The 14,907-nt window shown below is 32.4% G+C and overlaps 1 protein-coding gene across 1 annotated transcript in view; it reads right to left on the reverse strand.

Annotated features, from left to right (window-relative positions):
• The window catches only part of LOC111045401 (tudor domain-containing protein 7), a 74,082-nt gene that overhangs the window by 35,333 nt on the left and 23,842 nt on the right, over window positions 1-14,907 (reverse strand). Inside the window, exon 4 of the mRNA XM_039437236.1 lies at window positions 3,651-3,884. Within this exon, the coding sequence (XP_039293170.1) occupies window positions 3,651-3,884 (234 nt within the window). The remainder of the gene's footprint in view (window positions 1-3,650; window positions 3,885-14,907) is intronic.

The following is a 14,907-nucleotide window of genomic DNA, read 5'->3' on the forward strand; positions in this document are numbered from 1 at the left end:
CGAGCAATTTCTGTATTTATATATCTGGTTATTTATGTTCAACGGATCTCGAAAACTGCTCTAACGATTTTCACGAAATTTGGAACATAGTAGGTTTATGATATGAAAATTCGATTACACTAGGTCTCATCCTTGGTACAACTCGCTGAACGACATTAAAAGGATAATTCATCCTTGGCTGAAACAGCTGAGACTTGTGTCGTCTGTGGATAGTAAAAAAGTGAGTGAGCGAGTGAGTATGTGAAAAATCAAAATATCGCATCCCCGAAATTCATAAGATGACGTACAGCCAGCTGTGAAATATAAACACGATAATTTTAGAGAATTGTGTTCTGTTTATCAATAAATAAAAATAACAAGCGAAGCTCGATTCCCCGATATTAAAGTGAAAGGAGAACATGGAATTGGTGATGTAAAATTCCCGGGAATTCAAGATCAAGGAAATATTCCCAGGGGATTTAAGAGGAATATTCCCAAAAATCATAAATTCCCGGGAATTTAAGGAAATTATTTCTTTCATCTAAAATTAGCGAAAAATACGTTTTTTGTTACACAAGGTCTCAATCACCTGTTTTACAATACAACAGATTTATGTAAGAAATATAAGGATGAATAACTTATAAATTGTAATAAGTTCAAAGAAAACAGTAATTTGAAGTTGTTCATAGACTGAGCATTTTCATGAAAGGTGAAAGGAGAAATGAGCACTCAATAAAATTTTCTAAATCATTCAATTGCACCACTATTATCATGCTACTTTCGTATCTTATAAGTTGAATCAGATTTGTTTACTTACTAATGCCTGTAAATCAGGTAAAAAGGTCAACAAAGTATTGAGTGTAATTTATCATTGCATGATTTTATTCAATTTCTCCGCACAAAAATAATTGAACCTCTATTAGAGTAGAATATACACCCAAAAATTAGAAATTATAAATACAGCAAAATAGGCTAAACTAAAACAGTAGCATACTCGAGTTTAATTCAATATTAAAAAGAAAATAATTCCACAGCTCACACCTTTCAAGAGTCATTAAGGCTCACTTAACTTGTAATAAGATACTAGTCCAGGCAACGAATGCTCAAAAAAGGTATAGAGGGAAACGTTTGTAACCCAATTTTTGACCTTGCACTCCTTTTAAGGATAGTGAGGGGGTGAACAAATCAAAATTCCTCACTCCTAAAACACTCAACACCAAAGCTGCTATAAAAATTGTTGGAAAGCATAAAATGATGAAGAGAATTAAATTGAAGAGAATTGAATGTTCTACAACTCAACGTTCACTACTTATTGTTTCGATGCATTGTTGTTGAGTAATAAGCCCTGAAAGTGCAAAAAGTTGGAAGAAAACCTGTCTCTTCCAAAACTTTACACTTTTAAAAGTGAATATCTCGAAAACTAAAGAAGATATCACAAAACTCGACGGTACAAAACTTGTAGGAAATTTATCTAGCTTCATTTTTCTTCAGTTAGCCATGTCGCTGAAATGTATTGTTTTCCAGTTACATGCGTGTCATCCAGAAATGAAAAAATGCAACTTTTAAACCACCCTCATCCCTTAAGCTTAAGGGGTAGGGATGAGAATTTTTTATATGTTCACCTTCTAACTAGTTCAAACAAAGCTGCGCAGTCAAATATTGTGTTCCAAACATTCCCTCCCAATATTCCTGGCAATTGATCTATTGTTGTTGAACTGAAGATTTTACACTCAACACTATAACGGTTGCAACAATCATAGGGAGATGCGTAAAATAATGAGACCATAGATGAAATTGGAGAGAATAATTGATGAGATCTATGAGCTCACGATTAGCATGGATTTTTTCAATCAATCGTTGAAAAGTTATGACGCCAAAATATGGAAAAACGGAGTCGGAAGGGTTTTTCTTCAAAATGTGATACCTTCGAGAACTCATACCTAGAAAACTATGAGATATGGAAAAATGTTGGGAATGAAACTTGCAGGCTAATTTGTGAGCTTTGATTATGTTCGAAAAATATTTCAGAAAGGCGTATATTGTTCGAGATATATGCAAAAAAACAAAATATGGCACTTTCAAACCACCCCATCACCTTAGCACAGGGGGTAGGGAGTGAGGACTTTTGATATGTTTACCCCCTTACTATCCTTAAAAGAGCTGCAGGGTGAAAAATTGTGTTCTAAACTTTCCCCTCTGTAATCTTTCATTGACTGGACTATACGAGTATTTAAAAGAAAGTGAGTGAGCAAAAACAGGCTAAAATAATGATGGTTTATTGATTATATTAATGTAAAATATGAGTGAGATTGATCAATTTCAATCATTTTTTGAACAATTTTATAAATTCCCTTAAATTCCCATATTTTCCCTCAAATTCTCAAAATTTCTTGGCCTTGGAAAAAATCCTGGAAATAATCCCAAATCATAAGTTCCTTCCCACTGGGAATATTCCCGATCCACATCACTACATGGAATAGTAAAATAATACATGAATTCAAAGAGAATTCAATGCTATAACAACCTAAAATGATCATTAATATTTGCAATGCATTGTTGAAGAGTTATAAGCCCTGAATGAGCAAAAAATGGATAGAACAAACCTGTTATTTCGACAATTCCACACTTACAAGAGCGGATATCTCGAAAACTGTTTGAAATATCACAAAACTTTACTGAACAAAAATTGTAGAGAATTTATCACACTACATTTTTGAACTGTTAGTCATGATGGTTAAACGCATTGTTCCCAAGATATATAAGCGTGAAAGCAAAAAGCTAAAAAATGCAACATTTGAACTTCCCTCATCCCTTTAGCACATGGGGTAGGAATGGTACTTTTGATATGTTCTCATCCTAACTAGTCCCAACAAAGATGCAAAGTCGAAAATTGTGCTGATAACACTCCCTCCAAATTCATTTGTCAATTGGTCTATTGTTGCAAAACTGAAGATTTCACACTCAACACTAAAGAAGCTGCAACAGTCGTAGGGAAATGCGTTATACATCAAATTGGAGAGAATTTGATGGTCTATAAGCTGATAATCAGCATGGATTTTTTCCATTGATTTAAGAAGTTATAAGAGCAATAATAGCAAAAAATTGGGAGAAAACGTGTTTTTTTTAAATGTCACACCTTCAAGAGCGGATATCTCGAAAGCGAAGGGAGATGAATATCTAGAAAAAGTTGTGGGACGAATATTGTTGGAAATTATGTAAGCTTCAATTGAAGCTGAATTTGTATTGAACAGTCATGTCCGTAAGATGCATAGTTTCCGAATTATATGCGAGAGACCAAAAAATGATATATTTGAACCGCCCCCACCCCTTTAACACAGGGGTTAAGGGTGGGGAATTTTGATATGTTTACCTTACTACCCTAAACAGAACTGCGGGGTCAAAATTGTCTTCCAAACCCTTCCTTCTATACCCTTTTTTGAGCATTCATTGCCTGGATTACAAGCAGTATCAACATATTAGACATTGCATAGAATTATGCAATTTGATATATTGTCATCTAATATTTGCAAATTCAATTAATCAATCTAAAATGTTATTTATCACAAAGCACAAAATATAAGTCTTACTGGAACAACCGTAGTTACGCAAATCCACCAGACACTAATAGAAAAATGTCCCTAAAACTCTGGCAAGCAACAAGATGTACTCACTTTGAGTAAATTGAGAGGCTGATGCATTGAGTCGATGAGATTCCGGATTTTTTTGTTGATATTGACATTGGGATCGACTGACGTGTCATGTAATGTCACACTATACTCATTACTATCGTCGTCTCGTGAGTCGACGGTAGCCACGAACACTTTGCCAAACAGAAGCTCATGGATTTCGTTATAGAGTACGTCGTCTTCCAATTTGTCGATTTCCGCTAGAGAGCACAGCACAGCCTACAAACACAGAAATACATATTTTCAAATTTCATACATGTTATCGACCTATACGTTTTTAATGACATCAATCATTTTAATACTAGTAGTTCTGTGAACAGCAGTCCTCACTCAGTTAACTTGAGCAGGCCTCTTATTGTCGATGTGTCAATACAACAACTCAATAAATATTCGATCGGAGAACATTCCGTCCTGTCGTAAAGTGTTTCATAACACATAACAAGTTCAACAAATTTCTTCGTGAGCACCTTTTGTCGCACATAAAATATCTAGACGATATTCAATTTCACGCCATACAGTGTCGATTTGGAGTAATGTCCTGAATTACGGCTTCAATTCTTCGTTTTAGTTCATCAATATTACATAACTCCTTTGCATACAATTTATTTTTCCTACAGTCAGCCGAAAAAGTGCTCATTACCGCATCAATTATAGTACGCAAAATACCTTATTTTCACACGCAGTGCGGGAATGTAGATGAGTGCGACAAAAACTTTGTCGCACTCCAACTTTGCAACATAACAACACAAAATAGTTAACACGCTTTATGGCGCTAGAGTGCGGCGAAGTGAAAAAGTTGGCAAACCTGTATGTGGTTAGCCAGTTTATAACCGGAATTGAATACACTTCTCAATGTCGAGTCTCTGTGGCCAGAGACCTTGCTCTCTCAAGCGGAGGGTTGCAGTTCGAATCCCAGCCCAGTCCTTTTTTTATTGGAATTTCCAACTTCAATGAAAATTATCCATTGAATTAATAATTATTAAAAATTGATTTATAAATAGTTGATATTAAAAATTGAAAATAAACTAAGCTGGTTGAATTATTAATTTATAAAGCTTATTATAAAAATATAATTATACTTATACTATCAAGATATATAATAATTATAAATTATAGAAAATATCTGATTACATTATATTATATTAATTATAAATTTATTATTCGAATTGAGTTGATTGATTTAAAAATAATTATAAATTTAATTGATTTCAGGTTACCAAATTTAATGTTGAAAAAAATTAATTATATTGAATATTTAAAATTAATAAAGTGTCAAAAATAATAACGGGGTTTCTTATGTATATATGAATAAAACTGACTGAAATAAAGTAGGCCTTTTTGGTGTGACTCATTTTTCACATTGAAAGTGGTGACTTCTCCTGTTGATGAGGTATCAAAATAATAAGTTAATAAGCAAGTTTGAGATGACTTTGAAATATCAAAACTATATTCAATTTCACGCCATACAGTGTCGATTTGGAGTAATGTCCTGAATTACGGCTTCAATTCTTCGTTTTAGTTCATCAATATTACATAACTCCTTTGCATACAATTTATTTTTCCTACAGTCAGCCGAAAAAGTGCTCATTACCGCATCAATTATAGTACGCAAAATACCTTATTTTCACACGCAGTGCGGGAATGTAGATGAGTGCGACAAAAACTTTGTCGCACTCCAACTTTGCAACATAACAACACAAAATAGTTAACACGCTTTATGGCGCTAGAGTGCGGCGAAGTGAAAAAGTTGGCAAACCTGTATGTGGTTAGCCAGTTTATAACCGGAATTGAATACACTTCTCAATGTCGAGTCTCTGTGGCCAGAGACCTTGCTCTCTCAAGCGGAGGGTTGCAGTTCGAATCCCAGCCCAGTCCTTTTTTTATTGGAATTTCCAACTTCAATGAAAATTATCCATTGAATTAAAAATTATTAAAAATTGATTTATAAATAGTTGATATTAAAAATTGAAAATAAACTAAGCTGGTTGAATTATTAATTTATAAAGCTTATTATAAAAATATAATTATACTTATACTATCAAGATATATAATAATTATAAATTATAGAAAATATCTGATTACATTATATTATATTAATTATAAATTTATTATTCGAATTGAGTTGATTGATTTAAAAATAATTATAAATTTAATTGATTTCAGGTTACCAAATTTAATGTTGAAAAAAATTAATTATATTGAATATTTAAAATTAATAAAGTGTCAAAAATAATAACGGGGTTTCTTATGTATATATGAATAAAACTGACTGAAATAAAGTAGGCCTTTTTGGTGTGACTCATTTTTCACATTGAAAGTGGTGACTTCTCCTGTTGATGAGGTATCAAAATAATAAGTTAATAAGCAAGTTTGAGATGACTTTGAAATATCAAAACTATAGTTATTCACACCAACTTCTGAGCATTTTTGTGTGGAATGATTGCAACCTTTACCATAAAAAATACTACAAAATTACACAAACATTTGATGAACTATAGAACATTTTTACCCCTAATTAATCTCTTGTCACATTCCATGGTAACTGTAGGAAAAATTAAATGTGTAATACGTGCGCAAAGTTCCTTTGCTGCACTCAAGAAACCATTCCGCACGAGCTGTAGGCGAGTTTCTTTCGGTGCAGCAAAGTGTCACTTTGCGCACTAGTTACACAAATAATTTTTTCACGGCCATAATCTAAACAAAAACATCTTTGAATGTTAATAACCGATTTGCTTTCGTGAAAGCACAGAACGCACATAGCTTTCTCCTGACGCTCTGTCACCTCACACCATTCAGCCGACTCTTTCACCCCCACAATTGAGTCGACTGTGTTTCTATGAAGGTCATCACACATTATAGAAGCTACACCAATGTTTGCCACAAAAACAAACCATTTGTTATTTTCTAACCACCTATGAAATGTGTTCAATAAATTTATGCTCACTCTGTATTATCTTAATATAATACTGTATTAATTTTAGAAGATTGAATCTCTATTATGAATAAAACTACTTGGCATTACCAAAAAACACTCATTTATACAGAATTGATTTTGAATTTCTAGAAATTAGTATAGACAGGTAAGCCATTATCAATGTCTAGTAAACCAGTTTCAATTGATTAAGGACAATATGCACAATCCACGTTTAACGCTAAACTACAATGGTTGCGTTCAAAGCCACTGATCAATTCCAACGTGTTTTTTTTACGTTCAGTAAAAAACCTGATCACAGATTATAGCCCAGTCAATAAAGGTCCAGAAAAGCTGTTTCGATCCGAAAACTAAATAAAAGCTGAATTTACCACCATCGATAGAACCCTCCCCAGAGGGTCATTCTCCCAAAAGTCCCAAGAAATCCCCTTGGAGCTTTCCGCCCCAGCCCCCTAAAACATGAAAAATGCAGGTAAACACGGGAAATCAATTATCTCTGTAACCATTGATCGGAAACAGTTCTATTATATGCCATTCGATTCGTTACGTTATGGACTACAATATTAGTTAGTGGTCAGCTAAGTTAGAACAACTAACAATAACGGCTGAAGACTGTTCTTGCTGGCTCATCACATATCAAAAACAATTGACTCTCATTTTTCACTACTGTTTAACAGATTAGTTTTTGGAGCCTTTTACCTTATTGTGATTAATTTATTTTTACTCTATAAATATGACGAATGATTTAATAAATAATTTTGAAAATGAAATCCCAGTTGAGTCATACAATACAATTCAATTAGATGATATTTTCAATTTCAAACCGCAAAATTATACCACTGAGCCATGTAGATTTGTGAATATTTGTCACATGAATATAAGAAGTATAGAAATACTATACAAAATAGAAACTTTGATAACTTAGCATATATTCTAGGGAATTGTGATACTAAATTTGATTTTATAGCATTTAGTGAAACTTGGATTAACGATAGCATAATTAATTACAGTTTGAATGATTATTCAATTCATAGTGTACCAGGTAGACTGAATAAATGCGATGGAGTTTGTATTTTTACTAGGAACACATTCAATGTTGAAAACATAAATTTTCTTATACTCGAATGTAATTCTCTAATACTGAGTGCCAGTATACCTGATGAAAATATTAAATTCACAATAGTTACTATTTACCGTTCACCTTCTTCTAATTTGCAAATTTTTCTCAATAGTCTGAATGATTGCATTGATTACTTGAAACATGAAAATAGTCAAAACATAATAATCATCGGTGATACAAACATAGATATAAACAGTAACACAAACTTTGTTAATGAATATTTCAATCTTTTGTCATCAAATGGTTTTAAATCTTACATTAATAAACCTACTCGAGAAATAAACGGATCCCAATCATGTATTGATCACATATTTTACAGAAAAACAAACGATGTTTGTGAGTCTATTATTGGATCAATAATGAAAACAAGTATTACTGACCACTATCTGACTTGTATAAATATTGGTCTTGGAGAAAATACTGGTAGAACTGAACCAAGTGTTAACACTAGAAAATCAATAAACTACCATGATTTGATAAATAATCTTAAGAAGTACAATTGGTCCGAGGTTGCATCACAACTTGATTTAAATATTGAAAATGCTGTTGAATTATTCGTTGATGCATTATCCACTGAGATTGGAAATGCAACCCAAATAAAAATTGTACCACACAAACTAAAGCCTCTCAAGCCTTGGATAACTGCAGGATTAATAACGTCAATAAGAAAACGAGATAAAATGCATTAGAAATTAAAAAAACAGCCTCGAAACAACTTTCTCAAATCACTATATAAAAACTACAGAAACAAATTAAACAACATGATAAAAAAATCTAAGTATGACTACTATAATAATATACTACTCCAAAGCAGAGGCAATTCGAAAAAGACATGGGAGTGTATCAATGATCTATTGAATATAAAACGAGATAAAAAAATACCCAATATAGATCCCGAAGTTCTAAACCACCATTTCACGCATGTAGGTCAATTATATGCTAATAAAATAATAAATAACAGCCCTAGACAACGTACTCATGCCGATTCGTCAATCCCCTCATTCAATTCATTTTATTTGGCTGATACAAACAATGATGAAATAATAGACACAATCAGTTCTCTCAGAAGTAACTCTTCTCCTGGAGTAGACAATTTGAGTTCTGCCTGTCTGAAAAAAATAGCTTCCTATATTGTAGAGCCTCTTAAAATGATAATAAATAAATGTTTTTTGGTAGGTTATTTTCCTAAACTATTTAAAGTTGCTAAAGTTGTTCCTCTTTATAAATCAGGTGATAAATCAAACCCCTCAAATTATCGCCCAATAAGTTTAATAAATAATTTAGCTAAAATAATGGAGAAAATTATAAAGAAGAGACTAGTAAGTTATTTGAATAAACATAGAATTATCAATAGAAATCAGTATGGATTTAAGAGTGGCATATCAACAGAAGATGCAATATCCGACTTTTTGGAAAGAATAATTGAAAACTTCAACAGTAAAAAGAAAACTTTAACAACTTTCTTAGACTTGGCAAAGGCTTTTGACACTGTATCTCAGTCAAGATTATTAGAGAAGATGGAACACCTTGGAATCAGAGGCTCACCTCTCAAACTATTCAATAGTTATCTAACTGAACGGTATCAACTACTTACGCTGAATACTTTATCAAGTAATAAAAAACTTACTGAATATGGTCTGCTTCAAGGCACTGTTTTATCACCAATACTTTTCCAAATTTATATTAATGATTTTCTTAAAGTTGACATTGGGAACTGCTCATGCTGATGATACCGCTCTCACTTTCACTGGCAATTCCTGGGAGGACGTGCGCCTTAGCGCAGAAAATGGTCTCAGAGCAGCACAATCATGGCTCGATGAACATCTGCTTACTTTAAATGCTTCTAAAAGCGTATTCATGACTTTCTCACCCAATGCCCAAACACAACCTCATGAAATAGAAAGTATTAAAATACACCAAGTAAACTGCAATTGTCAACAATCAACAAATCACTGCTTTTGTCCTGAAATTCGAAAAAAGGACTGGGAATACTGTTGGATCCATATCTGAGATGGAATATTCATATAAACAGCATGTGTTTAAAAATAAAATTTCTAATATATAAATTTCATCAAATTAGAGAACTAAATAACTTGAAAATAGATCGATTAATCTACTTCTCTTATGCACAAGCTGTCTTACAATATGGAATAAGAGCTTGGGGTGGAGCCTTGAACACACATTTTGAAAAACTTTTCATAATTCAAAAATATATTATTAAAACAATCCTAGACAAACCCAGACTTTATCCTACAAGCGATCTTTTCAATGAATTCAAAGTACTAACTGTTCGACAGCTGTACATAAAAAATTTGATAATATATATTAAGAAGAATAAAAATAATTTCTTCTTCGTGAAAGAAACTTGAATTTAAATTTACGTCCTATTAGAGAAACATTCCATCAAGACAGGATGGATTTGAATGTACATGTAGAAGACAATTCACTTACATATCACAGAGGATAATAAATCTTGTTCCAACCCATTTTGTTGCCAATACAAGCCGGAGCAAAAAACTAAATTGCGAGATTGAGGAATGGATAAGATCAAATAAAACTGAAGAAAAAATCTTCTAAGTACCAACTGTTTCTTGTTTTTATGTTTTGTTTTTTTTATCATAGAATAATAATTATTGTGTTTTACTAACTTTTATCTAATTTAATCTAAAAAATTATATTTGTGTGTAAGTTCCACTAATCTTTGTTCTTATTTTGGTTTAATTTCTTGGTTTATTTTGAATAAATATATTACTGCAACTTAGGTCTACGCACAGGTTTTACCTTGTAGGCTACTCCTTAAACATAGATGGACATAAAAAAAATATACTGCAGTTTTGGGATCATTTTATATATTTAATAGTATTTTTCTTGTATTATTTTTAGATGTTATAATATTAGATTATTATAATTGTGTATGTTTTTTGAGAAATAAATTTGAATTTGAATTTGAGTTATATTCATTTTTCCAATAAAATCAACAGTTTTCTTGATAAAATAATATATATATATGTAGAAATTTAGGGGGTTTGTGATTTGATTTTTTTTCTTCGATTAACTTCGAAACAAGTAGTTTTAAAGGAAAATGAGCCAAATAATTAATGTAGCCACTGTCATTGCAAATCCATTGATGTATATTGTTATGTATTTGATATTCGATTTGACGCTGTGGAAGGGGAAACAGTCGTCGCGGAACGGCGCGGCTGACTCTCTTAGCCATATTAAACAGCAAACTGGGAATCAATTATCTCTGTAACCATTAATAGGAAAAAAATCTATCATATGTCATTCGATTCGTTACATTGTGGACTAAAATATTAGTCGTATTCATTTCCTCAATAAATCAAACAGTTTCCTTGATAAAATAATATATATGTAAAAATTTAGGGGTTTTTCGATTTGATTTTTGTTTTCTCCGATTAACTTCGAAGCAAATAATCTAAAGAAAATTAGACAAATAATTAATGTAGCCACATTCATTGTGAATCCATTGATGTATATTGTTATTTATTTGCGATTCGATTTGACGCTGTGGAAGGGGAAACAGTCGACTCGGTACGGCGTGGCTGACTCTCTTCACCATAGTAAACAGTAAAATACAGTAGTAGGCCTACTGCTTTCTAAGTTGCATCTTATTCACACTATGGCGCTCGAAACAATCAATTTTGTCTATTGTTTTGACATGCGATGAAACTAATTTTTCACATTTTAATTCTCTAAATTCTCTAAAATCATTTTGTTGTTATATATGTGCTAAATCATGCATTCTATGACAGACAAAGATATTGTTTGCAACCGATAAAATATTCATACTATCATACAAATTGCAAACATACAAATTAAGGAAGAGTAAGCATGCATAAATGGTAGGAAAATCATGAAAGTGTTTCACATTTAACCACAAAGTACCCTACCGTATAAGATTAATTGAAAGATGATTCATCACAGGGGTGCCCAGCCCCCCCAAGGGCAATGGCGCATGCCCCCCCCAATCCAAGTATAATGCCCCCCCCCCCCAATCCAAGAGTAATGCCCCCCCCCCCCAAAGTACCCCAATTCCCAACCTTTAGTTTTTAACATTAGTCAGTGTATGACAATAAAATTCACATCTTACATTCTAATCTTTCAAAGGACATTATTTACCTTTGGTCTTGTGAGGAAGTCTTTCTGTTTTCATAATATTGTAAAAATATATAACATCGTTTCTTATCTCGTTTAAAATAGGAATAAAGTATCTTTTTGATATTATTTTTGAGACTAGCAGTGCATCCGTTCTTGTTCGGGAGGACTAGAAAGTACTACATTACATCAGGAAAAACTACATGGCAAATATTTTAATAGGATATTAAAAGATAAGTAAGGGAGACTTTGCTTTTTAAATGTTGAGGTTACTTATAAAAAGTTGAATAATAATATCATTGATAATTCTTTATTGCAAAAGAATATTGCATAGCAATTTTGGTAGGCCTACCTAAACATTCATACAAATTTGGAACGATTTTATTCATACAATATTATCATGTCGGCAAGTTTAGGTATACTAAATCCTATAATATTAAACGAGCAATTTCTGTTTAGATGTTTAAATGTTTAGATGTTTGTATTCCACCGGATCTCGAAAACGGCTCTAACGATTCTCACAAAATTCAGAACAAAGTAGGTTTATCATATAAAAATTCGATTGCACTAGGTCTCATCCCTGGGGAAAAATCGCTGAAGGACATTAAAAGAATTTATCCATCCTTGGAAAAACAGCTGATAATTTCGTCGTCTGTTGATGATGTAAGTGAGTGAGCGAGTGCATGAGTGTGGGACTGAGACAAAATTATGACTCAGCTGTTGAACTTTTGTTGGTACCTAATTCAATCAGGTACTTAGTGGCCGTTGTACAAAAGCCGGTTAAATTTTAATGCTGATTAATTCCAGTAGAACCAATCAGATAAGCTATCTTCTTGAGATGGTCTTCTGTGATTTGGTTCACGTGAAATTAATCAGGATCAAAATTTAACATGCTTTTGTGAGAGAAATTTTTGCATTCCTCTGCGAATTAATCTCAATCCACTGTGATTAGATAGAGCCTTTCTGTATGAACTATGAATATTTTTTATAATTTATTTTTTCGTAATAATTTTTATATGCTTTTGTAGGTACTCCAGAGCGGAGCTCGGTTTCCCGATATTTATCATAAATTGGAACAGGTTGTCACTGATGTTGTGTTGTTGGTAGTATTCACTTTTCAACATTACAGGAGTAAATAACACAAGTCGAACAAAATGTATCTTTAAATGGTTTGGTTTTTGGAATAAAGATATCATCTGAGCAAGTACATTTTGTAAATTCTATCTATTAATACCAAATATCGGGGCACCGAGCTTTGCTCGTTATTAATTTATTCATTGATAAACAGAACTCAATTCTTTAAAATGATTGAAGTACTAACAGGCACAGCCCAAAACTGTTTCTTCCCCGAATTTTTATTTATACACTAATAACAAAATAACACTCACTAATCACTTAGAACTGTAAAATAATAATCAACTTTGAATATTATGATATAATTATACCATCTCATGTCAACAAATCATATCACTGTATTTTGATCGAGTCAATTGAAATTTATAGATTTCTCGCGAGATACGGTAAGCTAATTGATTACACAGCTGATCCACACAGGCACACGCATCTTCTGTTATCGACAGACGACGAAATCATCATCTGTTTTTCAAAGGATGAATTATCCTTTTCATGTTTTTCAGGGAGTTTTCTCAGGGATGAGACCTAGTGCAATCGAATTTCGATATCATAAACCTACTATATTCCGAATTTCGTGAAAATCTTTAGAGCCGTTTCCGAGATCCGTTGAACATAAATAACCATATAACCAGATAGCCAGATAACCAGATTTAAAAATAGAAAAATATGAACAGATATACAGAAATTGCTCGTTCAATATAATAGGATAACAACTTATAGTCCATTTGACTGGTCGTTTCCAGGAAACAGCCCCGAAAGAATTTTTTTATGGTTCCTTATGTATTTTGGGGCGCTGAATTCTAATCTGAAATTTGCTGACACGCCAAAGGGCGACTTCACCATCAAAATTCTGGACTTCTTTTAAGTTTTCCATTTAATCTCCAGAACCTTGAATTTTTCGAGAAAAGGCATTCTCTATATATTGAAGATAATAAAATTTCCAATGAATTGAGTGGTCGCGCAGGACTACTTTTTGGATTTTTCATCTGAAGTGTTCCACAAGAGGTTGTAGTCGAGGTTGTGATGAATTTTCTCCTCTTCTTACTCCCATTAATTATACTTCTGTTTTCAATTCCGTTCAAAAGTTACAGCCAATTGAATGATGATCTTTATTTTCTAATTTTTCTTGCGATTTTACTGTTATTAAAGAGTCTCTAAATTGAGTACAATACATGATAGAAACTTGCGATTGGTATTAAATGAGAGAAAATTTCATGCTCTATAAGTTGAGTTGCCTTAAATTGATCTTGCATTACTGTTTATATCGAAAAACTGTCGAGACTGTGAAAATGAGAAAAATATCGCAAATTTCTTGATTTTTTGAAACAAACGTATCTTATTTCACGATTTTATTTATACAAAAATCATTCACCTCACATAAAAGAGGAGATTCTTTTCTTCAAATCAAGACCAAGTATCATTTTGAGTTAACGAGACACACAGTTTTGAATATAGAAATCGGTAATTTTTCTATGAATTGAAATATGAGCTAAAATAGGTACACTAAAGGAGGAATTTTTCATTTTTTTAACAAATTTTAGTGATATGATACATGATTTTCAAACGCCTTGACGAGCTGATATGAACGAGCTGTAGTACGAGGAGATCATTCAGTCAAAAGTTATAAGTGATTAAAGTTTTGATCCTGGACGTATCCTTATGTGTGCCCCCCACCAGTCAGCAATCTAACGAGTGATTCTCATAGAACATAACCCTCGTAAAATGATTTCAGCCGAAATATGTTAATTTTTTGTTAGGAAGGCCATGAAAATATATTATAATAAGAATTTGAGTTTTGGCTGTAGGACATGATTTTCTATTTTTGGGTGTATTCCCCCTCCCACCACTACTAAATTCAAAAATAGGTACCTAAGGAATTCTGTTCAGGATTGATATTGTTAATTCACGTTATGTGTGGCTTTCTATCATTACTAGAAAAA

Source organism: Nilaparvata lugens, chromosome 1 (assembly GCF_014356525.2).
Source record: "Nilaparvata lugens isolate BPH chromosome 1, ASM1435652v1, whole genome shotgun sequence".
Taxonomy (NCBI): domain Eukaryota; kingdom Metazoa; phylum Arthropoda; class Insecta; order Hemiptera; family Delphacidae; genus Nilaparvata; species Nilaparvata lugens.